Raw genomic sequence first — 27,372 nt, 5'->3', positions numbered from 1 at the left:
GGTTCGCGCACCTGGGAGATGCGCATTTTCTGTCCTCTCCCAAACCAAGCCGTAGCAGGACCCCTCCTGGCCCCGCGTTAAAAAAAGCAACACACCGGAGTCTCGTCTCTGGAAGGGTTTTTTTTTTAGTTTGTTTGGGTGGTGGTTTTGTTGCTGGGTGGGTTGGTTGTTGGGTTTTTTTTTTTTCCTCCTTTTTTCTTTTCTTTTTTTTAAGAGCTTCATATATATATTTCTATATATAAATTATTAGAATGTGTGTTGGGGCTCGGGAGTGCAGGGGGAACTTGGTTTGAGTAGGGTTTTTTCCATTGCTGGGTTCTTGGTTGGGTCGTGGTTCTTCTTTTTAATGATTAAGTAAATATATATATATATATATGGGGACCAATCAAGAGATACAACTGTGAAGTCAGACACGCACGCGGGGGGCAAAGGGGGGGGGGGGTCACAAGTTGCTACATAAAACTGCCACGTCTAATAGGATGTGCATGAGTTAAAGTACATCAACTAGAATGGGTGAGGGGGAAAGGGGCAGCCACCAGCTGAAAAAGACAGTACCAGGACACAGGATTGCTCGGCCACATCAGCTCTCCCCCCCCAGCGCTCCGAGGGCGGCTGCTGCTGCTGGTGGTGGTGGTTTGCAGTCTTGAGAAGAGTCTGGCGGTGCTTTGCACCTCCTGCCCGTTCCCGCCAGCCCTGGGAAAAGCACAGCCAGCACCTCGCAGACAGTCTCCCCTGGTGCTTTGCACCCCAGTGGCTGGGAGCAGTCCTGCTGCTTTTGAAGGGGTCCTGTGACGCCTTGTTCACATCTGAAGGGATGTTTTGGAGAACGAGAAGCCACTCGGGTTAATCACAAAAAGTTCCATCTTGCTTTTCTGTATCTTACACCTACAGGGGGTGGGCTGTGAGGAGGCAGCTTGAGAAAAGGCCCTGTTGGGTTTTGAGTTACCTCTTGGCTGCACCTCCTCCTCCCAGAAGCAGAAAGGCAGCAGCAAGACATGAAGTCCTGCAATGCTCTGCACTCTCCATTTAACATAATTGCTCCCCCCACCCCAAACAAAGGACAGAGCTGCTGCCACCCCAAGTTCACGTCAGCCTTTGTCCTTTTGAGCTCAGTGCAATGCTGGTTCTGCTGTCTTCAGAGCTCTGCTGAGATCACGTACCGATCACTTGGTGTCCACTAGTGGTGTTTTCAGTCCCTCCCCATTTTCTCTCCTCCACTTTCTGCTCCCAGGATGCCATCCTGTACTTTTTGCCCATCTTCACCCATGCTCTGCTGCATGGTGGGGTCGGGATGTGTCACTCTGTCGCTTCCCCTCCCCCAGGATTTGGTTGATTTGATTGCTCCTCTTGAGAGAAAGCCATGATGATGTCATGTTGACAGTGGAAGTCCATTTAAAGGGGTTTGTCACTTTCTTTCTTCAGGTGGCTGGGATCAAGAAGAGGAACAAGGTGATTGTGAGAAAGAAAAAAGGTAATTTAGTACCTCCCACTGCCTTTCATTAGCCTAGACCTGCAGGACACTGCTGCATGAAAAGTTCTGCCAGATCCTTGAAGCAGGAGATGCTATCAAAAAGGTGCAACACTGCACCTCTCTCTCTCCCAGTGTGCTTCCCCATGCACGTGGAAAAGCCTCATCCTGGCAAAGGCATCTAGCCCTTGCCACTGGTTGGTATTTTGGCTGGGGTTAGTCACAACAGTTAAGTCATCACTGTACCAGCACAGGAGATCCAAGTTACATTCACCCCTCGCCCCAGAGAAGAAAACCCAAGACCCCACACAACATCAGCTACTGAACAGCCACTTGTCAAGAATGACCTTCCTGGGGGCCACAGCTGTGCCCCAGGTGCAGGCATCCCTGCTTCCAGGCGTGGGATCAAGCCAAGCCACCATCCCCACTGCCTCTGCCACCCCAAGGCCAAGGCTGGCCTGGCAGTGAACTCATGAGGCCAGAAGGGCCTGCTGCCTCCTCACCTGTAGTAGTCCTCCTGCGTGGGGAGGGGCACGCCGTGCAGAGGGTGATGGGCGTGCAGCCACTGCTGCTGCTCCAGAGCCAGGCGCTGCAGCTCGGCCGACTGCGCGTGCATGGCCTGCAGCTGGTGTGCTGCTGACATGGGTGCTGAGAGAGAGCCTGGCAAGTCCCTGTAGGGTGCAGCTGCAGCCAGAGATGAAACAGAGAACAAGTCACCATAACAGCTCCATCCTCGCCTCACGGCCCCATACCTCAGTCAAAACTCCACTGCGCTTCCTTTCCCAGCCCTGTCCATGTGCAGCGAGTTGCTCAACCCCTGATGTACCCTTTCAGGTGCCCCAGCACAAAAGGGACATGGAGCTGCTGGAGTGGGTCCAGAGGAGGCCACAAAAATGATCAGAGGGCTGGAGAACCTCCCCTATGGGGACAGGCTGAGAGAGTTGGGGCTGTTTAGCCTGGAGAAATCTCTGGAGAGACCTTAGAGCAGCCTTCCAGTACCTGAAGGAGGCCTACAAGAAACCCAGGAAGGGACTTTTTACAAGAGCTTGTAGTACTAGGGTGAGAGATCGGAATGGTCTGAAGCTTGAGAAGAGCAGATTGAGACTGGAGATTAGGAAGAAATTCTTTCCAGTGAGGGTGGTGAGAACAGGCTGCTCAGGGAGGTTGTGGATGCCTCCTCCCTGGAGGTGTTCCAAGGCCAGGCTGGATGAGGCCTTGAGCAACCTGGGCTAGTGGAAGGTGTCCCTGCCTATGGCAAGGGGGTTGGAACTGGATGATCTTTAAGGTCCCTTCCAATCTAAATCATTCTACAGATCTCTGTAGAGGCACAGGCCTCTCCTGCACCGTGCCAGAGCTCTCAGTTTGCTTCTGTGATCCTTCATGACCACTCTGCCTCTTGGAGCTCCTCTGATGCTTTCTGGAGACCCTGTGAGCATCCTTACCAAAAAGCTGGTGGCGCAGCACTTCATTCTCATGTAGAGGGTGAGGCAGGAGAGGGTTGGGGATGGTTCCAGCTGGGTATGGTATCCGGGTGAGATGCGATCCCGAGGCAAGTGGGTCAATAAGAGGGTGAACAGAGGCCGAGGCTGGGAAAGGAAGATATCACAAAGGAATGAAGCTGTGCTTTCTAAGAGGGAACAGGGGGAAAAGCACACAGCACAGCACACCCAGTGTGGAGAGGGTGGCTGCCTGTGAGGGATGGAAGGGCTTCAAGGCTAGACAACGCAGTCCCACATCCCTCTGAGTGTTACTCTTTTTGCCTGCAATGAATTCCACATGAACCAGGATGGCATAGCCCTGTCCCTGAGGCCTTCAGGGAGAAGTACTGCTCCTTGAAGTCAATTCTGCAAGAACCTGCTCTATACCCAATACCACCACTGCCACCCTGGCTGTCCTCCATCTGCTTCCCTTATCCAGCAAACAAGAGAACAAACATTTCATCAGTCCCAGGACACTCTGAAAACTGTTCTTAGCAGGGCTCCCACTCCCTTTCAGACCACAGCATGAGGGAAGCAGTACCCAGCAGCACCACCTTGCTAGCCAGTGGGACTGTGACACTCGTTTGGTGTCCCTGGAGATTCAGAACTACAGGACACAGTGCCATGAGCTCTGCTCACTGCAACAAATGTCAGTGCCTCTGGTAGGATGGGAGCAAGGGCAAGGCTGAATGATGATGATGATGTTGACCTCTTCTGGCTGAAAAGGTGGACCTGGGGCCTCAAAGTCTAAGTCTAGGCAGCTTTTGGGCTTTGCCAGGTCCAGAGGAAGTGAAGAAGGGTAGAGCAGGAGGGAAGGCAGAGACCTGTGCAGGGTACCACCATGGTGAGGTCCTTACCTGCATGTATGGCATCCTGCTGGTGGAGATGGAGGTGGGAGTGGATGTGGGAATGCTGGTGATGGTGAGGCGTCACATTGAGCATTTGCAGCCGGGCCAGAGGGTCGTTGCTGAGAGCAGCCACCCGCTCCGCGTGCTGGCGCTCGGCCGCCAAGCGCTCGGCGTAGGACATGTCGGGACGCAGGGTCGGGCCGGCTGCCAGCGCCAGCCTCTCCCGCTCCAAGTGGCCCAGCCCCGGATGGAAGGGGAAAGCGGGATGGAGGCCGGGGGCCGTCTGCAGACTCAGCCCGCCGTGGCGCGGGAACGGATCCATGGCAGCCGCCGGCATGGCGTGGAGCTGCTCCAGCTCGGCCGGCTTCACTTCGAAGCCAGGCTTGAGGCGCTCGCGCAGGTCGCGGTCCCTCAGGTCCCGCTCGCGGGCCTCCCGCTCCCGCAGCTCCCGCTCCCGCGTGGCCGGGTCGCTGCTGTAGATGGCCGGCACGTTGTAGCCCAGCAGCCCGGGGTCCACGGCGCCCAGCGGCATGTAGAAAGGGTGGTTGCGGTTGCTGGGGGACATGACGTGGGGCCGCGCGTATTCGCTGAGGGTGCGCAGGGCCGGGGTGTCAGGGCCCAGGTACGGGGGCACGGTGGCGACGGCGCTGCCCTGCTCGAAGGAGGGCCGGTGGGGAACCGGCCCTAGGGACGAACACTCCACCGGCCGGCCCTCCTGGGCCATCTTCTGCAAGAGAACAAAGACGGGTGTCAGGGTCCCGAGGAGGGGCGGCCAGGGGGTCCTCAAGCGTAACCCTGCCGCTGTGCCGCAGCAGCCAGACCCCAGACCTACCACGCTGCGCTCCAGCTCCCGCTCCTTCTCCCGCTCCCGCTCCTTCTCCCGCTCCCGCTCCCGTTCCCGCTCCTTCTCCTCCCGCGCCTTCTGCTCAGCCTCTCGCCGCACTTTCTCCACCAAGTCTGCCCTTTTTTTGGCCAGCTTGGAGCCGTCGAGGGGCACAAAGTACAGGTCTGTGCGGGAGCAGGAGTTGAAGCCACGGTCCAGGTGTTTGTTGAATCTAGGGGCGAGAGGTAAAAGCCAGTCACTGCAGAAGGGGCTGGAGGGCAGGAATGGCAACAGGGGTGGGGACAGGGGCAGGCTAAGCCAAGTCCAGCACTGTGGGACATGAAAAAGCATCACCGAAAAGCATCACCTCATACTCAGGGTGACCTCCCACTCTCTGCCCCATGCATCCCTCCCCAGCCTGGGGACAGCCCCTGGACTCCCCCTCCAAAGCCATTCCTCACCTAGCTGACTGGCTGGCGTGGCTTGGCACATCCACCACCTTGGGGGGTGGCGAGGGGCTGCGAGCAGGTGGCACAGGGCTCTCAGGGGGCTCATACTCCTCTGATGGCTCCTGCTTGATTTGTGCAGCGCTGAGGGGGAGCGGGGCGGGCGGGTGGCGGTGCTGGAGCAGCCATGCTCCCCGGCAGGGGTGGTGGTGCGGAGGGAGCTGGAGAGGGTGCTTTGTAGCCCCCTGCCACAGGGGATGAGGCTACTCGATAGCCAGGAGGGGTGGCTGCCCGGAATGGGGCGGCCGAGGAAGCAGGGGGCGAGCCTGGCTTGTAGGGGGCTGGGGGCTGGAAGGTGGGGACCGGGGAGGCCGCCCGCTTCCCGTAGGGAGCCACAACCGAGGCAGGTACTGGGGGAGAGACTGTCTTGTATGGGGCAGCAGACAGGGAGGCCATGGTGGCAATGACAGTGGAGAGGGTGGTGGCAGCGGAGGTGACCGGCGGGCCGGCCCCAGGGGCAGGGGAGGGAGGTGGCGGTGGGGGGAAGGTGTAGGTGGCAGGACTCTGACCCGGGGGGTGAGTGCACATTCCAGGGTAGCTTCCCTGGGAAGAGGTGGTGGTGGAGGAGGAGGAGGAAGAGGAAGAAGAGGGGGCAGTAGCAGTGGCAGCTGAGGGAGCCTGGCTGTAGGTTGCCTGGCTGTGGGGAGGGTAGAGACGCAGCCCGTAGGTGCCATGGGAAGGGTGATGGCTGTTTGCCTCCAGGCCGTGGGGGTAACCACCAGGTGGCTGAGGGGGAACTGTGGCTGCTGGGGAGACCCCCCCACTGCTTCCGTGGCCATGGTGATGCTGCTGGGGTGGCTGCTGGTGATGGAGCGGCTGGCCAGGGAAGGAAGTGGTGGGGTGGGAGCCAGCATTGCCCAAGGGGCGGCTGTAGGGGGGTGGCCCCTGGCTCCAAACTGGCTGGGAGGGCAGGGAGGGCTGAGTATACTTGGGGGGCTGGCTAGACACAGAGAGGCCGCTGGGTGGGGGGAAGGAGTGCCCATAGGAGGCAGTGTAACTGGGCAGAGGCTGTGCTGTGGAGGGCTGGGGGTACTGAGCTGAGGAGCTGGAGGGTGGCAGCGGTGGTGGGGCATAGGGGTAACGGGATGGGGCCAGGGCCGGTGCCTTGTCCTGCCCCATCCCATGGGGTGAGGGAAGGTGGCTGCCCAGGGCCTGCCCCACCATCCCTGGGGAGCTGGAGGCAGCTACCACATTGTTGAGCGGGCGCAGGGCTGGGGGGGGAGGTAGATTGGCAGAGACATGGGGGAAGGAAGGGGCTGAAGCTGGAGGGGCCACTGGAGGGTTGGCTGGGGGGGTCTTTTGAGGGGGGAGTCCCCCGACCACTGATGCCAGGGAGATGGGGGTAGTGGGTGGTGGATTGTGCTTGGCACTGAGGGTCTGCTCACGACCCCCTGGTGTCGGGAGCCCTCCGACTCCACTGGCAATTTTGGCCCCAACCTGGACCACATTGGCTGTAGGGTAAAGAGGAGTGTGGGTGGAGGAAGAGGAGGATGAGGAAGAAGAGGAGCAGGAAGAGGATGAGGAAGAGGAGGATGAGGAGGAGGAGGAAGAAGAGGAGGAGGAGGAAGAGGAGGGAGGGGGAGCAGGAGGGGCAGCAACAGTAGAGGAGGAGGAGGTGGGTGTCTGTGGGGCTTGAGCCTGGAAAATGCGGGAGGCCTGGCCCTCCAGCTGGGAATGGTAGCTCCCTGCAGGGGGGCCCTGGGGGTGCACCTCACTTGGGAGCCCAAAGTTGGGCTCAGGAGGACGGGCCAGGGTGTCAGGAGGGGGAGCTACTGGTGGGCTCTGGGGGAAGAGTGGAGGGTGGTGGTAGGGGTGAGAGGGCCCCTGGGACAGCACAGAGGAGGAGTCAGAATCATTCTCCACGCTGCCAGGGCTGTAGACACTGGGGGAGGTGCTCCTGTTATCCTGGTCAATGTCCCGTGGGTCACTGCTCATCTCGTCATTGAAGCTGTGGCCATCAAGGCTGTCGACATCGGATGGGGAAGGAGGGCAGGGCAGCTCCTGAGGTGGGAAGGAGAGAGATGTTGTGTGGCTTCCCAGCCCATACACAGCACTTTTAAGTTCCCAGAGAAGTGCCTTTCTGACCATTCCCTGCCAGCACTACAAAACCATGCAGAGGGAAACAAACATTGTTTGCTGAGGTACAAACACCACCACTCCTCTGGTCTTCCCTTAGAGCAACTTCAGTGCTCTCAGGTCAGTCCTGAGGATCCCCAGGCTCAAGGAGGAGGTAACTAGGGACACCTCATGTGGAGAGTCAGCAAGGAAAGGCAGAGAACTGTTACATAGGTTGAGAGTGAACAGATCTGAAAGGTCCTGGCATCACCACCACTGATGATGAGCCATTGGCCGGTGTATGACACCATCAGGTGGCATGGGGCAGCCTCTCTGCTCTTCCCACCTCTGCTCCTCCCCACCCCTGCAGGCAATGACGCGTTGGTGATCAATCCATTAACAGAGACAGTTAACTAGAGCCACTCTTGAGCCTCAGAGCTTACAAGAGAAGCTAAACTGAAACACGGTCCCTGCTGAGCTGGAAGGAGTGTCCAGGTGGAGGAATTACATCCATGCACCTCTGCCTGTTCAGTTGTCCCACTCCTAGCGGCATTTTTGTAGCCAGGCAAATGCCGTTTAAGTCAGAAAAGCCACAGTGCAAAACCTAAGGTGCCAGGGCTCCCAAGCATCAGAGTGGGCATAAGCAGCACAGGTAGGGAACAGCAGACTCCTCTGCCTCGAACCTGGGATGTGCCAGCAATCAGAGAAGGGAAAACTCACCTCAGTTTTGGGTTTTTTGGGAGCACTGGTGTCTTCCCCTTCACTCTCCGAGATCTCTTCTGTTCGGCCCTGCTTGCTGCCCTTGGGGGTGCAGGTTTCCTCCATGCGGCCTTTCTGCAAGGGAGAGGAGGAAAGGGAGGTGGGAGCTCACAGAGGCATTTCCCACCCTGCAAAGCCTTCACAGACTGCAGTAGGAGAAACAGAGCACTAAGAAGGGCTGGTGAGGCTGCAGGTCTTGGGAGACAGCGCAAGATGCTGAAGACCAGAGGAAAAAGGGATCCCGTCTCTTTCTGGGAGCTAACTCAGCAGGGGTTCCCCACTGAACCCCTTCTGGTCTGCATCCCTGGATCCCCAGACAGATCCCAACCAGCCTGGGCAGTCCCCAGGCACCCTCCACTCCATGCCAGCTTACCCTACCTTTGTGGCTTGGCGAGATTTCTCAGCCTTGCCATCGCTGCTGGAAGTGCTGACGCCGCCGGGGGAAGCTCGACCCCGGGACCTGAGCTCCTCTCGGGGCCCTGGAGTCTCTTTCTTCCGTCCACTCCGCATTGACATCTGAGAGAGGGATCGCTGGATCAGTCCTGCTTTGCATCTCCTACCACCCTGTTCCCAAAGCCCTGAACCCCTGGCGCTCCACTATGGCAAACTCAAGCCCACAAGTTACGCTGTGAGGCTCAGAGCCAGCCCAGCCCTCCAGCCTGGCTCTGGTACCCCACCCTGCTCCCCCAGCTCACGCACTGAGTCCTTGTTCTGTCGAGTCTTCATTCTTTTGAGTGTGGGACCCCCATTCTCCTTGGCCCGGTTTGATGAGAACATAAATCCCTTTCACTCTGCACCCCGCTCTGACTCTTCCTGGGGAGACAGAGGCAGCCAAGAGCAGCTCTGGAAGGGGAGCTCACACCAGCCACGCAGCAAGAGCCAGATGAATCCTGAAAGACAGACAAGGAGATGAGAGGGGAGAAAGAGTGAGGGAACTGTGGGGCATCTTCTAGTGGTTTGCTGCAGAAAGATGACAAAATTACTGAGTTTCCTTGACTATTATTTACACACATGAGGATCTTTACTAAAGACTGCAATGAGCTCCCCTGCCAGCAGGGGGAAAGATGTGGCCACTGGGGCCTTCGATGTCCAGTGTCTAGCAGTGACACCCACATGATGCATGGCAGTCAGCACTTAACCAGACTGCTACCAGCACGTCCTTTGTCCTCTGCAATGGTTCTGGTATTTCCATTTCCTTGTTCATTTGATCCTCAGAGAGGGGAATAAAATAATGGAGAAGTCCTTTAAAATCTTCCTAATGCCAGGTTTTCCTGGCTCCCTAAGCTCCTCTTTGCACTCGTGCAGGAAGTGACACTCAGCTAGGTCAGAGTACCGGTGGCCTCGGCTGGAGGGGTGCTGCACGGCTGTGCCCTCTCCAGGGCACACACACACACATGCATGCACTGGCACCTCATACACAACGTGTGTCACGTTTTGCTTAGGCTGCTCAGTGTCCAGGGTGCATGGGAATGCAGTTCACATGGATTTTGCATGATGCAAACACAATCATCTCTGTGTCATAGAGTCACAGAATCACAGAACTGTTGTGGTTCTCTCCAACCATTCTCTACCTCGACTAAGCCTGGTGCTAAACCATGGCCCTCAGCGCCACAGCTCTGCCTCTTTTAAACACCTCCAGGCACGGGGATTCAAACACCTCCCTGGGGAGCCTGTTCCAGTCTTTCAGCATCCTTTTAGTCAACAAGTTCTTCCTAATATCCAACCTAAACTTCCCCTGCTGCAGCTTGAGGCCATTTCCTCTCATCCTGTCACTTGATGCTGGGGAAGAAGAGACCAACCCCCACCTGGCTCCAACCTCCTTTCAGGGAGTTGTAGAGAGCCAGAAGGTCTCCCTTTAGCCTCCTTTTCTCCCAACTAAACGACCCCAGCTCTCTCAGCCACTCCTCACTAGCCCTGTTCTCCAGACCCTTCACCAAGCTTCCTTGCCCTTCTCTGGACCCACTCCAGCATTTCAATGTCCTTCTTACACCAAAAGCTCCAAAACCAAATCTAGTACTCAAGGTGTGACCTCAGCAGTGCTGAGTACAGAGGAACAATCCCTGCCCTGGCCCTGCTGGTCACACCATTGCTGATCCAGGCCAGGATGCTGGTAGCCTTCTTGGCCACCTGGGCACACCCTGGCTCATCTTCAGCCAGCTGTTTACCAACAACCCCAGATCTTTCTCTGCTGGGCAGCTTTCCTGCCACTCTGCCCCAAGCCTGAAGCATTCATGGGACTCCTGAAGGCCATTCCAGACCTGGAAAGATCAGCTTCCAGATGGCTAGTGCAGGAGCAATCTGGATGCACTTTCCTTTCTCTGAGAAGGGAGCTGAAACCAGGTATCAGAGCAAAGGCAGCAGAGAGGAGAACTTGGACCTCTCTTGCAGCCAGCCCTGCTGCTGGACTGTGTGACCCTGGGGTCCCTGCTTCTCACCTCCTCCATCTTCCAACCTGTGAAAAGGGAGTAGTGACATTGACCTGTCTCTTCTGGGGCTCCACGTGACCACACTTAGAGGAGCCCATCCAGAAGGTACCTGGGAAGAGCAGGGGATTGTTTGTTTTACTTTCATTAATATTTCATTTGACCCTCATCATGAAAGCCACAGGGGGCTCATCCAGCATGAATTCCCACACCCAACAATTCATAAACCCAGACCTCTTCTTTAACAGAAGAGCAGCTCACAGTGCTTTGTGGTGACCTCTTGGAGCAGAGCACTCTCCCCAGCCCTTCCAGCCTTACACTTCTGTCATGCCTTGGTCTTTGGCTGCTAATTCAGACAGCTCCACTGATGCTTCTCCAGACAAGCATCTAGAATCATCCTTTCTTATGTGAAACAAAGATTTGAAGTCAGGCAAGCCTAATTTAACCCAACTTGCACACATGTTGGCAGCCTTCAAGCATTAGCTCAGCTCTGCACATGAAGAAGCAACATCACATCACCAACATCTCAGTGCTCTTTCCATTCCACAGGGATGCCACCCACACTTCCCACACCAAAGTGGTCACCATGACATAGGGCACAGGTCTCACTTCAGCTTCCTAATCATCTTGTACTGACAACTGAGCTCTTCTGTACTCAGCACTGGCAAGACCACACCTTGAGCATTTGGTTCAGTTTTGGGGCCCTCACCAGAAGACAGACATGGAAGCAGGTCCAGAGAAAGGCAAGGAAGCTGGTGAAGGATCTAAGAACAGGTCTGGTGAGGAGCAGCTTGAGAAGGTTAGAAGCCAGATAAGGTCCAGCTAGCCCTCTCTCACTCCCAGTAACAGGAGGAAAGAGAGCTGAAGGCTCACAGTAACCATGTCACAAAAAAGCCAACACTACCTTCACCTTGACTTTCTTCAGCTAGCTGATATGTGAGGCCTGATGCAGCCCTCACAGAGATCAGCTGCTAGTACTCATTTGTTCAGAGTTACTGTGGTCTCTTCCCCTTCTTCTGTAGTACTCTCTAGAGAGAAGAAAACCACAAACCATCTGCTTGGTTTTATCATCTGCTACTCCTGATCTTCTCCAACTGTAACATCCCAGGAATCTCAGGCAGATTCAGGCCGAGTCCAAGCAGGAGAACAAGAGCAGCAAGCAAAATGTGGCTGTGGTACCTGACACAAGAGCCCACCTTGAGCTAGGCAGTGATGACCCTTGAGCTAGGCAGTGATGATTTGGTGGTTGAGAAGACTGATGTTGCTTTCCCTCTCCACTGAGACTCTGCCTAGGCCCTGCCTAGCAGACTAGCAGTTGGAAGCACTGAGTGCCAAGATGTCAAGGTGTATGACCACATCATTCAGTCTCAGAGAAGAAATGAATTAAAAATCTGCCCCACATCAAGCCCACAAATGCTCTCTCAACCTACTCACCACACCCCTTCTAATTCTCCCCAGGATGCCCTTGGCCTTCTTGGCCACAAGGGCACATTGTTGGCTCATGGGCATCCTTCTGTCTACCATGACCCCCAAGTCCCTTTCCCCTCCAATGTTCTCCAAGTGGTCAGTCCCCAGCCTCTACTGGTCCATGGGGTTGTCCTTTCCCAGATACAGACTCTACACTTGGCCTTGTTGGCTTTCATTCACTTCTCCCCACCCAACTCTCCAGCCTGTCTAGGTCTCACACAAGGGACCACCACCCTAATGCACTAAATGGGACCCATTTAGGTTGCTACTATAGATGTAGCAACCACTAGATGCTAGCCCAGGGAGTGAAGTGCCTCACCCAGTCAAAGTACAGATGTGCTGCAGTTCAGACCTCTTGGTTTCTTTAGCTGGTGACTGTTGAAAGCACACAGTGACTGTTTCTCAAGGATGTTTTTAATGTAGGCACCTCATCCAAAGTCCTGTGTGAAATCCAAGGCATTTGGCAAGCAAAGGCAAAGACTCAGAAGTCAGATGTGAGAGTTAAACTGAGTTTGCTTCTCTGCAATTCATTATCTCTGTGTTCCCATCCTGGCTTGTCTCTTCCCCCTTCTGCAGAGGGATGGCTTAGTACTGGAGGGAGGAACCACACTGGCAAAATGGACTCTGCTGCTTCCTAACACATTGCAGCTGCTGGAAAATGTCCTGAAAGTCAGATGGGATAACAACCAATGGATCCCCCTTGACAGGTAAAGATTGCTCAGAAGGGAGTGCCCACTGGAGCACTATAGGCAGGGGACATGCAGCGTGGGTGGAAAGCCTGAAGCTGGCACATAGATCCACATGGCCCAGAGAACAATGGCTCCAAGTGTTTTTAATTCCTGTCTCCACTTCCCTCATTTTATGAAACGAAGGGAAAATTCCCAGCAGTGTAACCAGGGTTAACAACCACCTAGGATCTTGAAAACACAAAGTTTCATCCAAAACACTGCAATGGGATAGCCTGAAGCACATTTCCCACTGGCTGATTATCTGCCTTCATGCCTGAACCCTGGCATACTATCACAGAATGGCTCAGGTTGGAAGGGACCTCAAAGATCATCTGCTCCAATCTCCCCACCATGGGCAGGGACACCTCCCACTAGCCCAGGTTGCTCAAGGCCTCATCCAGCCTGGTCATGAACACCCCCAGGGAGGAGACATCCACAGCCTCCCTGGGCACCCTGTTGAGAGTCTCACCACCCTCGTACTGGGGAACTTCTTCCCAAGATCCAGTGTGAACCTGCTCTCCCTCAGCTTCAAACCATTTCCTCTTGTCCTGTCTCTAGACACCTATGGACGGCGGAGATTGGAATCAATACAGCTGATCGATATGATCTAGTATTGTTCCTTTATTGCTTCAGCGTTGTTCTATTGTAATGCAAGCATAGCACAGAGCGGACAGCAGAGCTGACAGGCGAGGAAGAAGTGCGCACAAGTGCGTATTAAGACAACCTTTCCAAGTCGTATCAGCTCGGGGGGCACTGCTGGCATGGCTTCATTGGCCCCTCAGGAGTGACCCCACACCGCAGCACTAGGGATTCCTGGTTAAACTAGCAGTAACACGTGGGATTGTTGATGCAGGTGTGTGTCCTGTTGCCCCAGGATAACTCTCTGTGGTTATAGCTGCCAGTGCCCTGCTTTGGTTACTCGGTGCAGGCACAGCACTGCTCTGCTACGCTGCTGGCCACTTCCAACCCGTGCTGCACACAGCCTACCACCATGGCAGGCTCTAGGCATACACTGCCAGACTGCTCACACTGCTCATTGCCACCTTTGCCACAGACACCCTCATGAAAAGTCCCTCTGCAGCCTTCCTGTAGGATCCCTTCAGCTACTGGAAGGCAGCTCTAAGGTCCCCCTGGAGTCTTCTCTTCTTCAGCTCCCTCAGCCTGTCCTTACAGCAGAGCTGCTCCAGCCCTTGGATCATCCTTGTGGCCTCCTCTGGACTTGCTCCAACAGCTCTGTGACCCTTCTACTACATGCATCTTGCTACAGGGCTCAGTGCAGAAGGGGGCAGAAGGAAGAAGGCGGCCAGCGTGCTGTGCCAGGCAGCAGTGAACCAAGGGGTCAGGGGCTGGGTTGCACCTCACAGCCCTAGTGCCAGGTTTCTGATAGGTTCCTAGGGTGTGACAGTACTGTAAAAGAGCAAATGATTGTCTGAGATGCCAAAAATGGTGAAACACCAAGATGGCAGTGGGCAGATGCCTCTGGCTAATGGTATCTTGGGAGGGAATATTCCCATGCCTGGCAAATTCATTCTGCTCAGTAAATTCTGTTGAGAAGAAACATGTGAGGCAAGATGGATGGTGGTTGTGGAACACAGACAGCTGCCTCCTACAGAATAACTGCAATGTGGGTTGTATGCAGGGGCTGGGGATTGAGGCCAGGAGGTGGATTCATCAAGGAGCAAGACTGTAGACCTGGTCAAATAATGAGAGTCACAGAATGGTAGGGGTTAGAGAGGACCTCCAAAGATCATCCAGTCCAATTCCCCTGCCAGAGCAGCATCACCTAGGGCAGGTCACACAGAAACACAGCTAGAGGGGGTTGGAATGTCCCAGAGAAGGAGACTCCACAACCTCTCTGGGCAGCCTGTTTATGAAGATGTGAAGGGCAGTGGCAGGAGAGCAGCTCAGCTCAGGGATGTCCAATGACAGGACAAGGGGCAATGGGTGCAAGCTGGAGCAGAGACAGTTCCACAGGAACACAAGGAGAAGCTTTTATCACTCTGAGGGTGCCAGAGCCCTGGAGCAGGCTGCCCAGAGAGGTTGTGGAGTCTCCTTCTCTAGAAGCATTCCAAACCCACCTGGATGTGTTCCTGTGTGACCTGCTGCTCTGGCAGAGTGTAGGACTTGATCTCTGGAGGTCCCTCCCAACCCCTAACATTCTGTGACCACCAGCAGCTGTCAGATGTGGCTGGGAAGGGTTGAGACCTGCCCTGCTCTAGAGGCTTGGTGTTCCAGGGTGAAGGTAGACCAAAAGGCCAGCACCCCAGGTCAAAACCACTCCTGCTGCTCAGAAGTCAAAATATAAACCCAGCATGAAAACAGTGCAGCATGAAAGCAGAGAGAGCTGTCAACCTTGGTCATTTTCTATAAAGGCATTGATTTTGTATTGGCAACACACTGGAATTCCGTTGAACCCTCCTGTCTTCATAACATTGCATAAAATGGGTCACTAGGAAATGTTTCCATTCAATCAGTGTAAAAATGCTTTCACAAACTTCCTCCTGCACTGCAGAGCAAATCACACATGCTGCAGCACAACAGCTCAATGGACTGACTGCAATGAGTAACTGGAAGAGGGGAAACATCACCCACACCTTCAACAAGGGGAAAAAGGAAGACCCTGGAAGCTCCAGGCCAGTCAGACCTCTGTGCCTGGCACAGTCACGGAGCAGATCCTCCTAAAGGCCTTGCCAAGGCACAGAGAAAAAGCAGAGGAGGTGATTTGTAGTAACCAACATGGCTTCACCAAGGGCAAACCCTGCCTGACAAACCTGGTGACTTTCTATGATGGACTTACAGCATCAGTGGGCAGTGAGTAGGTAGAGAACAACTGGAGTCATCTACCTGGACTTGTGCAAAGTGTTTGACACTGCCCCACATGACATCCTGGTCACCACACTGGAAAGTATGGACTTGAGGGGTGGAAGACTGGCTGGATAAGGAACTGGCTGGATGGCTGCACTCAGAAGAGTTGCAATCAAGGGCTCAGTGTCCTAATGGAGCCCAGTGACAAGTGGTGTCCCTCAGGGGTCAGTACTGGGACCAGGACTGTTGAACATCTTTGTCAGCGACACGGGCAGTGGCAGTGAGGCAGCCTCAGCAAGTCTGGGATGACACCAAGCTGTGTGGTGTGGTTGAGACACTGGAGGGAAGGGATCCATCCAGAGGGACTTGGACAGGCTGGAGAGGTGGGGCCAAGCCAACCTCATCAAGTTCAACAAAGCCAAGTGCAAGGTCCTGCACCTGAGTCAGGTCAATCCCAAACACAAATCCAGGCTGCAGGAGTGGCTCAAGAGCAGCCTTGAGGAGAAGGACTTGAGGCTGCCAGTTGGTGACAAACTCCCCAGGAGCCAGCAATGGTCACTGGCAGCCCAGAAGGCAGCTGTGTGCTGGGCTGGATCCAAAGCTCCAGGGAGACCTCAGAACAGCCTTCCAGTACCTGAAGGGGGCCACAGGAGAGCTCAGAAGGACTTTTTACAAGGGCTTGGAGTGACAGGATGAGAGGGAATGGATTGAAGCTTGAGGAGGGCAGATTGAGACTGGAGATTACGAAGAAATTCTTTCCAGTGAGGTTGGTTGTCCAGGGAGGTTGTGGATGCCTCTCCCTGGAGGTGTTCAAGGCCAGGCTGGATGAAGCCTTGAGCACCCTGGGCTAGTGGAAGGTGTCCCTGCCTGTGGCAGGGGGGTTAGAACTGAATGATCTTTAAAGTCCCTTTCAACCTAAACCATTCTATGAATATATGAACTTTCTTGACTTACATCTTTCTGTGTGACAAATTCACTTGTCACACTACCTAGGTGCTCCTTCTCCCCAGGAAGACAATAAAAACAGTTAAAACGCTCCTGTTTCAGGAAAAGGGGCCAAAGAAGAGTACTAAAAATAGACCTGCAGAGTGCTGGCAGTCTTGGGGAGACACAGCCAGTTTGCACGCTATTAACTCTAGATGAATGTTTTGTCTTCTTAATTCTGCAGCACCATTAGGACTAAGATTGTGATTTTGAGCCTGAAAGCTGCAATTCTGGAGCCTCCATTCAGTGAAAAATCTGTCTGGGAAACAAAACAATTTTCTGATGAGCAGAGTAAAATTAAGACAATCAGAGCCCCAGTGAGGTAATCGATAGCAGAAACATCCAGGCTGCTCACAAGGGCTGCATCTGCAGCACAGAAGATCACTTTTTGCAGAAGCAAACTGAAAATAACATTTGCTTCCCTAAATGAAGGTTAGCTGTGCTAAAGGAGGTTAGCTTCATCAGAAAGCCATTCCCAAGGGCACACTCAACCGACTCTGAGTGTGTAACAGATTGAACTCAAAATCTCTGCAGAACTCTCCCCAGAGCAGGGCCTGCACATCTCGTGCAAACACAGCCTGGGAGAGCCCTGTGGAGGAATCAGCATGGTCTGGGTTGGATGGGACCTTGAAGATCATCCAGTTCCAACCCCCTGCCATGGGCAGGGACACATTCCACCAGACCAGGTTGCTCAAGGCCTCATCCAGCCTGGCCTTCAACACCTCCAGGGAGGGGCATCCATGACCTCCCTGGGCAACCTGTTCCAATGTCTCACCACTCTCACTGGGAAGAATATCTTCCTAACCTCCCGTCTCAATCACTCTCCCCAAGCTTCAATCCATTCCCCCTCACCCTGCCACTCCAAGCCCTTGTCCAAAGTCCCTCCCCAGCTCTCCTGTAGCCCCTTGAGGTACTGAAGACTCACTGGAGGCTTCTCTTCTCCAAGCTGAACAGCCCCAACTCTCTCAGCCTGTCCCCATGGGGGAGGTTCTCCAGCCCTCTCATCATCTTTGTAGCCTCTTCTGGACCTGCCCCAGCAGCTCCATGTCCCTCTTATGCTGGGAGCACCAGAATTGGATGCAGTGCTGCAGGTGGCCTCAGCAGAGCAGAGCTGAGGGGCAGAATCCCCTCCCTGTCCTGCTGCTCTCCCTGCTTTGGATGCAGCTCAGCCCTCAGTACATTTTGCACCTTGATGTCCAGTGCTGAGGAACACAACTTGCTCCAAGGTATCACAGACTAGTTGCCCAGAGACTAAAAGGAAGTCATCAGCTAGGAGGGACACCTGCAGGTCTCTGCTCCAAACTCCTGCTCAGAATTGGGCTGACCCCAAATCTCGATGGGGCTGTTCAGGGCCTTGCCCAGTAAGTCCTGCCCTTTTCAAAGAGCAACACCTACCCAGCTGGCCTGGGACACCCATTCCAGTGTGGAACCACTGTTACCAGCCACCATTCCCTTGCTGCAACTTGTGACTCCATGCATCACAGCTTCTCCTTGCTGCTCCATGGAAGTCATCCACCTGTCAAACAATCACGGGTCCACACTTCTGCTCCAAGGCCTTACTGGGGAAGGTTGCTGGCAACTCCACTGCTACAGGACATGTACAATAGAGGAAACCAGAAGCTGACTCTGAAGTCAGTGGCCACACCATCTGTCCCTTCCTTAACAGGCCACTGAACAGCAAGCATGGCCACCCCTCTCTGCCAAGGCCTGCATCGTTCAGGGGCAGGCAGAGAGAGGCCTGGCCAGGGATGTGCCTGCTCAGAGTCCTCATCCCAGGCAAACCAGTCAGAGCAGAGAGAAGAGCTAGAGAGAAGCTCAGCAGCCAGAAGGATCAAACTCTGCAAATGGAGTTGAATGACTGAAGTGCTGAAAGCGTCAGGCTAGGCAGGAGAAAGCCTGCTGGATGCTCCCAAGGATCAGTGTCCCACCTCCCAATGGCATTACATTTGGAGGGCACAACTTAAGAGCTCAGGAGAATAAAACACTGAAGAGGCAAACCCAGGATGGACATAGAAAAAGGGCAAAGAGAAACCAATGTGGTGGAAAAGTCTAGGTAGTTTCTCCTCTCCCTCTACTATGCCCTGCTGAGACCACATCTGCAATACTGTGTCCAGTTTTGGGCTCCCCAGCTCAAAGGGGCCAAGGATCTGCTGGAGAGAGTCCCATGGAGGCTATGAAGATGACTTGAACATCTCTGCTATGAGGAAAGACTGAGAGAGCTGGGGCTGTTTAGTCTGGAGAAGAGAAGGCTGAGAGGAGACTTTATCAATGTCTCCAAGTATCTCAGGGGTGGGTGTCAAGATGAAGGGGTCAGGCTCTTTGTGGTGGTGACCAGTGACAAGACAAGGAACAACAGGTACAAGCTGGAACACAGGAGGTTCCACCTCACTATGAGGAGACACTTCTGTATGGTGAGGGTGCCAGAGCCATGGAGCAGGCTGCCCAGAGAGGGTGTGAAGTCTCCTTCTCTGGAGACATTTCCAACCTGCCTGGATGCATTCCTGTGTGACCTGCTGTAGGTGACCCTGCTCTGGCAGGGGGGTTGTCCTCAATCTCTGGAGGTCCTTTCCAACCCCTGGCATTCTGTGATTCTGTGATGAGGCTAACAATGAGGAAAAGCCTGAGAACTGTAGAAGGGCTTTTCCTAGAGGAGTGCCTGAGTGATTAAATAGCATGTGAACTTCCACCTAAAATACAAACCAATGTACCCAGAGAAAAAGCTGCTCCATCTCCACACACAACATGCTGGACTCTGAGGGGAGCAGTGCCGCTCAGACCGATACTGGAGCGGTCCATGAAAGCCTCAGCTTGTCACTCGGCAGCCAAGACAGGGAGCCACGTGCTAGAAACTCCTGAGAAAGGCACTGACAACAAAACAGGGAATGCTCTAGCACAAAGCCATGACCTTCCCTCATCCTGAAATGTCTGTGCACTTCTGCTCCTTCCACAGGAACTCGCAAATGCGCTGAAGAGACACGACTGAGAGGGTCACACATCTCCACCCAGGGAAAGGTGACTGAGAGAGGATGTGACTGAGGACTCTGAATCAAAAGCTGAGGGTGGATAGGAAAGAATTCTTCACTGCCTTTTCCACTACAAGAACTGAGGCCCATCAAATAGGACTACAAAGAACCAAGTTCAAAGCAAACAAAGAGAAAGTTCTTCTTAAATGGGTGGCAGCAGAATTCCCAAAGGACACCAGAGGGGCTAAGAGTTTGCAAGGATTTAACAGGAGCCTGGGGAGGTTCCTGCAGGAGGAAGGAACAGGAGCTTTGAAATAGCCAGAAACCACACCCTGCTATGGCAGTCACCCACCAAGCACTTGAAGCTGCAGGCATATTGCAAGGAATTGGGCAGGCAAGGAACTGGCTGCACTCAGACAGCTGTGGTCAACAGCCTGATGTCCAAATGGAGCCCAGTGACAAGTGGTGTCCCTCAGGGGTCAGTACTGGGACCAGGACTGTTGAACATCTTTGTCAGTGACACGGGCAGTGGCAGTGAGGCAGCCTCAGCAAGTCTGGGATGACACCAAGCTGTGTGGTGTGGTTGAGACACTGGAGGGAAGGGATCCATCCAGAGGGACTTGGACAGGCTGGAGAGGTGGGGCCAAGCCAACCTCATCAAGTTCAACAAGGCCAAGTGCAAGGTCCTGCACCTGGGTCAGGACAATCCCAAGCACAAATCCAGGCTGGATGAGGAGTGGCTGGAGAGAAGCCTTGAGGAGAAGGACTTGGGGCTGTCAGTTGGTGACAAACTCCCCAGGAGCCAGCAATGGTCACTGGCAGCCCAGAAGGCAGCTGTGTGCTGGGCTGCATCCAAAGCAGGGAGAGCAGCAGCACAGGGAGGGGATTCTGCCCCTCTGCTCTGCTGAGACCCCACCTGCAGCACTGCCTCTAGTTCTGATGCCCCCAGCATGAGGAACATGGAATGAGGTCATGAAGGTGATCAGAGGGCTGGAGAACCTTCCCTGTGGGGACAGGCTGAGAGAGTTGGGGCTGTTCAGCCTGGAGAAGAAAAGGCTCCAGGGAGACCTTAGAGCAGCCTTCCAGTACCTGAATGGGGCTGCAGTACAGCTAGGGAGGGACTTTTTACAAGGGCTTGGAGTGACAGGACAAGAGGGAATTGTTTGAAGCTTGAGGAGGGCAGATTGAGACTGGAGATTAGGAAGAAATTCTTTGCAGTGAGGGTGGTGAGACACTGGAACAGATTGCCCAGGGAGGTCATTGATGCTCTCTCCCTGGAAGTGTTCATGGCCAGGTTGGATGAGGCCTTGAGCAACCTGGTCTAGTTGGGACTGGATGTTGTTTAAGGTCCCTTCCAACCTAAACCATTGTATGAGCAGTACCCAAGCTTGCCTTCACTTCAGCAGTACAAAGTACTGAATGATCCACTGAAGAACAGGGGCAAACACGTCTGCCATCACTTTTAGCAGCAGAAAGAGGGCTAAGGAGAATCCCCATCCTTTACTGCATGCGGGAGGAAAGAGTGAGAAAGAACGAGGAACAGGCTGAGGTTCTTAACAGTGCCTTTGCATCAGCCTTTGATAGCAAGACTGGGTGGAAGACAGGGACTGGAAGCAGAATTAAGCCCCCAGAATCCAGGAGGAGATAGTTAGAGACCTGCTGCACCACAAAGACACACACAAGTCTATGGGGTCAGATAGGACCTAGCCAAGGGTACCAAGAAAGCTGGCAGGAGTGCTCCCCAAGCTACTTTCAATAGGTCATCAAGCAGTCCTGGCTCAGTGGGTCACTGAACTTCACAAACGTGCTGCCCATCTACAAGGGGGACCAGAAGGAGCAACCACAGACCTATCAGTCTGACCTTGGTGCTGAGAAGGCTGTGGAGCAGTTTATCATGAGTGCCATCACTCAGCACATAGAGGACAGCCAGGTGATCAGGCCCAGTCAGTGTGGGTTTTTGAGAGGCAAGTCCTGCCTGACAAACCTCATCTCCTCTATGACAAGGTGACCTCTTTGGTGGATAGGGGGTAGGCTATGGACGATCTTTACCTGACCTCTAGTAATGCCTTTGACACTGCTCCCAACAGCATCCTCCTGGAGAAACTGGCTGCTCATGGCTTGGAAAGGTACAGCCTTTGTTAGGTAGAAAAATGGCTGGATGGCTGGGTCCAGAGCGTGGTGGGGAACAGAACTAAAGCCACTTGGTGGCCAGTCACAAGTGATGCATCCCAAGGCTTAGTACTGGGTCTGTCCTCTTTAATTCTTATCAATTATCTGGATGAAGGCATTCAGGGCACCCCCAGTATGTCTGAAGATGAGACCAAGATGGGCAGGAGTATTGATCTGGCTGAGGGTAAGACAGGGGGGCAGGGGGATGTGGACAGGAGTGCCACAGCAGGCTGAGGCCAGTAAGATCAATAACATGTAGTGCCACCTTGAGCACCAGGTTTGGTTTTGGAACCCTCACTAGAAGAAAGACATTGAGGGGCTGGAGGGGGCCCAGAGAAAGACTTCCTGTTCCCTTTTAGGGCAGGGAAGTACAAGACTAAAATTCTGCAGCTAAACTGATCTATGATGATCAGTGTCACCAGGGCAAGAGACACGAAGGAAGACTGAAAGCAACCAGCTCCCCTTCTTCAGGGAAGCCCAGCCATCATTGGCTGAAACTGCTTGGAGAAGACCCTGCAAACAGCCCTTGGTTGGGAGGTGAAAATCCTGCCACAACCATCAATCCACCCTTGATGAAAAATCAGCGCTCGCCATCTCAACAAGCACTGACAACAGACTGCCAGAGACTGCTGGATGTGGAGGCAAGGCACTGCTCTGAAGGAACTGCTGCCTCACAAAGCTGACTTAAGACTTTGAGCATACACCAAAGCCTGCCCCCCAAACACTGGATGCCCCAAACAGCCAACCAGACTCAAACCACTTCAGCTGGAAACATCCTCTTCCGTCTCATCGCTCTCCACACACACCTCCCTGAGGACGTGGGCTGTGGGCCCAGCATTGCCCACCACATGACTGCAAGAACAGAAAGGTTCCCTGGTGCTCAGCCCAGCGTGACACAAAGAGCAACAGCACCTGGCCAGCCTGGCAACAAGCCTTGGGCATCGCTGCACCTTCAGAAAAGCAGGCAAGGCCCTGAGATGGAGCATCTCATGCTCACAGCAGCCACTGTGACCAGACTCCGGCAGGGGTCAGGTGAATTAATGCTGCGGAGAACGCACGGCCCAGGCACAGCTCACTAAGAGCAAGACTTCTTCAGAGATGCCACCACTTTCAAACACTCTCAGAGCTCGTGTTGCCTCCTCCTTTGGCCTTCAAGAGATTTATAAAGCATCACTATTCTGTATATATTATATATACACCAAGAACAGTCCTCAAGAAGTACAGAAAGAAGAGATGAAGTGATAACTACAGCAAATACACTTCATACTTCTGTAGCATCTCCTGCTGGAATAAGAAAGAGATCAGAAAGCCCACTGGAAGAGAGTAGCTTATTGTCCAAAAGAGAATGGGGAAAAGGAAAACCAGCTGGGGCAGATACAGCCTGACTGAGGATGGAAGCAGGTTATCAGCAGAAAAGCTGCATACCTGTCCTGGGCTAGCACAGCCTGCTCTCACCAAGCTCCTGACCCATGCACAGACAGGAGGGAAAGTACCACCAAGACCCCTCTGGGCTGAGATGGGATTCACTGAGAGGCTGCACAGGCACCTTAGCAAAAGCAGCAGAAGCCAGCAATAAAACAGCTCCTTCAAGCCCACTGCCAGCCCAAACTGGAAACCATCAGCAGCCACCGACCAGGAACCCTCCCATGTCCCAGTCTGAACTACAAGCCCCACGATGCTTTGCTGCAGGCAGCACTGCCACTGTGGAGCTGGCATGACATTGGCATGGGGTTGAATACACAGCAGCAGATTGAACTCAACCCAGGTCAATACCCAAACAGGGAAAACTGAAGACTGGGGAAATGTCCAGGTAGGTATTTAAGGCAGGGCACAGCTGAATAAATACTCACACCAATTACAGAGCCTGCATTTGCAAAGGCATTGCCCCTCAGATCTGGGAAATAAATCATCCTTCCCCACACAGCTCTGTATGCCACAGCAACTGTTCACCCTGACTCCACCTCCACTCCACAGGAAAATGCTGATGAACATGAGGCAACTCCAAGAGGAACAAGGAACATAACATAAGCAGTGATAGAGGCTGAACTCTGGGAAGAAGAAAACCTGCCTGATTCATTTCAGCTACAGATGAAAGCAGAACGGAGTACTTCTGTTGGAAAGAACCCACAGTGACCATCTAGACCAGCTGGACTTGGACACTCATCTTCTTGAAGAAAAATACAGACCAGGTTGCTTTTAGAATACTGATCCTGCTATGGTTTAGCATCACAGCTCCTTGCATGTACATCAATACTTTGGAATACAAACACACCCACAAGAAACCTCCTTAGAATTCCTTGTGCAGACAAAGCTAAAGGTGAGAATGCCAGAACTTTTCAGAGTTACCCAAGGAGTACAAAACCTGGGGGAGAAGGTGAATGCATACAAAGAGAGGTGAAGGGAGGCCACCACAGCAGGCTAAACCTGTTCATCTTCTTCATTAGGATGCACTGCACATTTAATTTTCACATCTTTGGAAGGGGTTTTATTGTTTCCAGCACAAAAGTGCGGTACTGCGTGTTCACTTCTTAATGGCCATACTTGCAAAGCCCCACCATGAATCACAACTGGAAGTCTAGTTTGAAAGACCAAGCAATTCCCAAGATGCTGGGGAAAGACACAAACAATTGGTTGTGCAGCCCCCAATAACCAATGTAAAAACAATAACTTGGCCAAGAAATGGGAAAAAAAAGGCTGAAATTCATTCCAACAAACAATCTGACCATTCACTTTTACAAGTGTCCCATCCATGGGTGATGACCTTGGAGCTCCAGCCCCTCAGGGATACACACATGCAGCACAGCACTGACACACAATACCTTCAGGCTTAGAAGAAAGGAGGGTCCAGCTTCCATCTCAAGCAAATGTGGGATTTGTGTTACAAATCTGGGGTAATCAGGCAGAGATTTGGCAGATGTGCTGACACTGACACACCGGTTCTGGGGGAAGTCGAGGCTGAACTCTGAAGCTTTATGCACATGCATACCTGCAGGTTGTGTAAATCGTGCTCAACCATTCAGGTGATCACAAAACAAATGGCATTTCCAACTGTTACTCCTCTGCTCTTCAGCTACACACCTTAGGATAATGGCCCACTACTTTCCCCTCACTTTTTCAATGCTGGAAGCACAGCAGCTCCCATGCAATCCATCCACTACAATCAGAAATAACAAAACCAGCTTTGAACAGCTATCTCGGTAAGGGCATACTCCTGAAGAACCACAGCACTGCAAACCAGACCCTGCAGACAAAAGCCATCGAAATGCTTACAGTAGCCTTCCTCGGAGGCGCCCCGCACGCCTCAAGGCAGCCACAGCACTGAGCCAAAGGCAAAGACAGACACTGCTCATCTCGAAAGCAACTTCGGGAACGTACAACAGCCATCAAGGCAGAACCCAACGGCAGGCAGAGGCAGCGTGGGAAGCAATGCCATGGTGACCAAATGGCTGCCACTTCAAGAGCACCACAGCCACTCAGCAAAGCACGGCCGCCGATTCGCTGGGCAACAGCCAAAGCAGGTCCAGGCCAGCAGCCTGCAGAAGCCATCAGGGCAGAACCGCTACCAGCTCGATGGCACAGCATGGGAAACACGGGTGCCGCTTCGCCAAAGCCCTAAACCGGCACACACCCAGCCCGAGGCATCGGGGGGTCCCAGCTGGCTCACAGCAAACACCAGCGCCATCTGAAGCCACCCATCCTCACGGGTCTGCTCTGCTGCCTGGTCACTGAGTAGCAACGTCGAGTTTCAGAGGAGAGAGCGGCGGCTTCCTAGGCTGAGGGTGGCATCAGGGGGCGTGGGGGGACGAATCCCACCCGTGCCTGCCATAGGAACAGAGGGGCCCCTATTCCCCCGCGCAGCTCCCGATGGAAACAGCGTTTCCAAATATTCCTGCCAGCCCCCCGGTCGCAGGGGACAATACGGGGCTCCTCGGGAGGCGGCAGCTGTGGGGGCCGGCAGGGCGGGCAGATCCCCCCTCCGGCATTGTTGTCCGTTCCTCCCGGCACGGCACCGGGCGGCGAACTCCCAACTCCCGCCTCGCACCGGCCGCCACCCCACCCCCGGCCAGTCGCCCCCCGGCCCCCACCGAACTTTCTGCTGCAGGGAAGGGGGGCTCCGCGGGCTGTGACATCACGGGGCCAAGCAGCGGGGGCTGTCCTCGCCCCGGGACCCCCGCGGCGGGCGCAGAGCCCCTGACAACACACACGCCCCCCCTCTCGCCCCCCAAGTGAAGGCACTTCGTCACCATCCGAGGCAAACGAGCCGGGGGTGGGCGGCCTGGGGCGGGCGGCGCACCCCCCGGTGTCTTAGGAGTGCTCCCTGCCGCGGCCAGGACCCACCGCGGGGAACGGGATGGGCTCCCCGTACCGCCGAGCCCAGCCTCCGTGACCCGCGGCGCCCCGGCCCCTCGCTGCATCCACGCCGGGGCTGGCAACGGCCACGGCGCTTAATCGCCATCCCGCCCTCGTCCTGTCCCGCGTCCCCCGAGCCCCCCAACTTCGCTCTCCCCCCTTCACCCCGCGCCGCCTCGCCCTCCTCCCGACAGACGGACCGGAGGGAAGAAAAAACACCCGTAATAGAATGCAGCCAGTGGGCGAAAATGACAAGCGGGGCGGGAGCGGCTGTGAGCGGGCGAGCGACTCACCGGCGGCTCCGGAGGGGAGGTCGAATGAAGGGAGGAATGGAGGCGACGAGGAGCAGGGGGAAGGGATTTAAACGCTGCCAGCCCCCCTCCCCCCCTCCTCCTTTTCCGCGCTCCCTCGTTTTCTCTCGCGTCTCCGGAATAACCGGTCGGTGGCGGGGGCAGCGGCTCCGGGGGGGAAGAGGGGAATGCAGCAAGGAGCGGGGCTCCCCCGCACCGCGGCTCTATCGTCTCGTCTCTCGGCGCGAACCCCGCGTCCAGGCGCCGCCGCCTCTGCCCCACCGCCCTCCTACCGCTGCCCGCCTTAGCCACCTCCCATTGCCGAAGAGCCCAGAACAAGCCCCCCCCTTCTCCACTCCTCCGCTCCAGCACCCCCAAGCCGCACCCCCAGCTGCACTCTCCACCGCCCCTCCCCGCCACCCTTTCCCCGCAGGGGCCCCGCTAAACACACCACACACCCCCAACCCACCCGAGCAGCGGGGGTGGGAGGGAGGCCGAGGGGAGCGTAGGACGAGGGAGGAGACCTGGCCCGGGGCGGGCGGCCGGCCCCGGCCGCGCCCCGTTGCCCCCTCCCCCGTCCCGGCGCCGGCACAAAGGGCCGCGGAGGGGAAGAAAGAGCCCGGAGGAACCTTTTTTGGCAGGACGGGCTCGGAGCTACTCGAGTCCCCGGGGCGGGGGAGGGGAAGACCACCGGTCGGGGCCGGGCTTCCCGCGGCCGCGGGAGGGGACTGCGCCGGAGGGGCGGGGAGCGGGCCGGGCGGCGGCGCAGGGCCGGGGCCTGCGGCGAGGCCTCCTGGGGGGCGGAGGCCGCCTGCCTGGCGTTCATCAGCATGCAGCGCGCCGCCGCCTCCCATCCCCCGCCCCGTTGCCAGGCAACGGCACAAAGGGAGAGCCTTGTGGTAGGCCGCGCCGCCTCGCCCGCGCCGCGCGGGGCCATCGGGCAGCCTCGGAGCCGACGCGGGGTGCCCGGGTGCATCCCTGCTCTTGCCTCCCCCGCCCCGCCGGGCGCGGTGACGGCAGCGGCGGGAGCGGGGAGCCTCTCTCCGTCCCGAGCCACCCGCACAAAGGCGGCCGTGCAGGCCCGGGCAGAGGCGGTGCGCCCAGATGTTACAAAAGGGGGAACGGCCCCATCAGAAGCCCATCTGGCTCACCTTGACGTGGAAGGAAGACTTCGGGAAGGGGGCAGCCCGTCAGGACTGTGACCTGGCAAGCTCCTGGAGGCTCCAACTGCAGCCACCACCCCGGCGTCTTGGGGG

The 27,372-nt window shown here is 55.3% G+C and overlaps 1 protein-coding gene across 1 annotated transcript; it reads right to left on the bottom strand.

The window, feature by feature from the left end:
- Nucleotides 1-350: 350 nt before the first annotated feature.
- Nucleotides 351-26,787, bottom strand: ATN1 (atrophin 1). Its single transcript, XM_068142048.1, is given in 11 exon segments — nt 351-1,426; nt 1,972-2,152; nt 2,911-3,054; nt 3,804-4,521; nt 4,627-4,849; nt 5,079-5,216; nt 5,218-7,124; nt 7,899-8,012; nt 8,316-8,453; nt 8,637-8,827; nt 26,746-26,787. Coding segments are annotated over 10 exon segments (3,675 nt in total). The 5' UTR covers nt 8,715-8,827; nt 26,746-26,787; the 3' UTR covers nt 351-1,392.
- Between the last annotated feature and the right edge of the window lie 585 nt (nt 26,788-27,372).

The sequence above is a fragment of the Melanerpes formicivorus genome, unplaced genomic scaffold (assembly GCF_026170545.1).
Source record: "Melanerpes formicivorus ecotype bairdi unplaced genomic scaffold, bMelFor1.0.p_v2 SCAF_8, whole genome shotgun sequence".
Lineage (NCBI taxonomy): Eukaryota > Metazoa > Chordata > Aves > Piciformes > Picidae > Melanerpes > Melanerpes formicivorus.
This window is presented reverse-complemented; position numbering and strand designations above follow the sequence as displayed.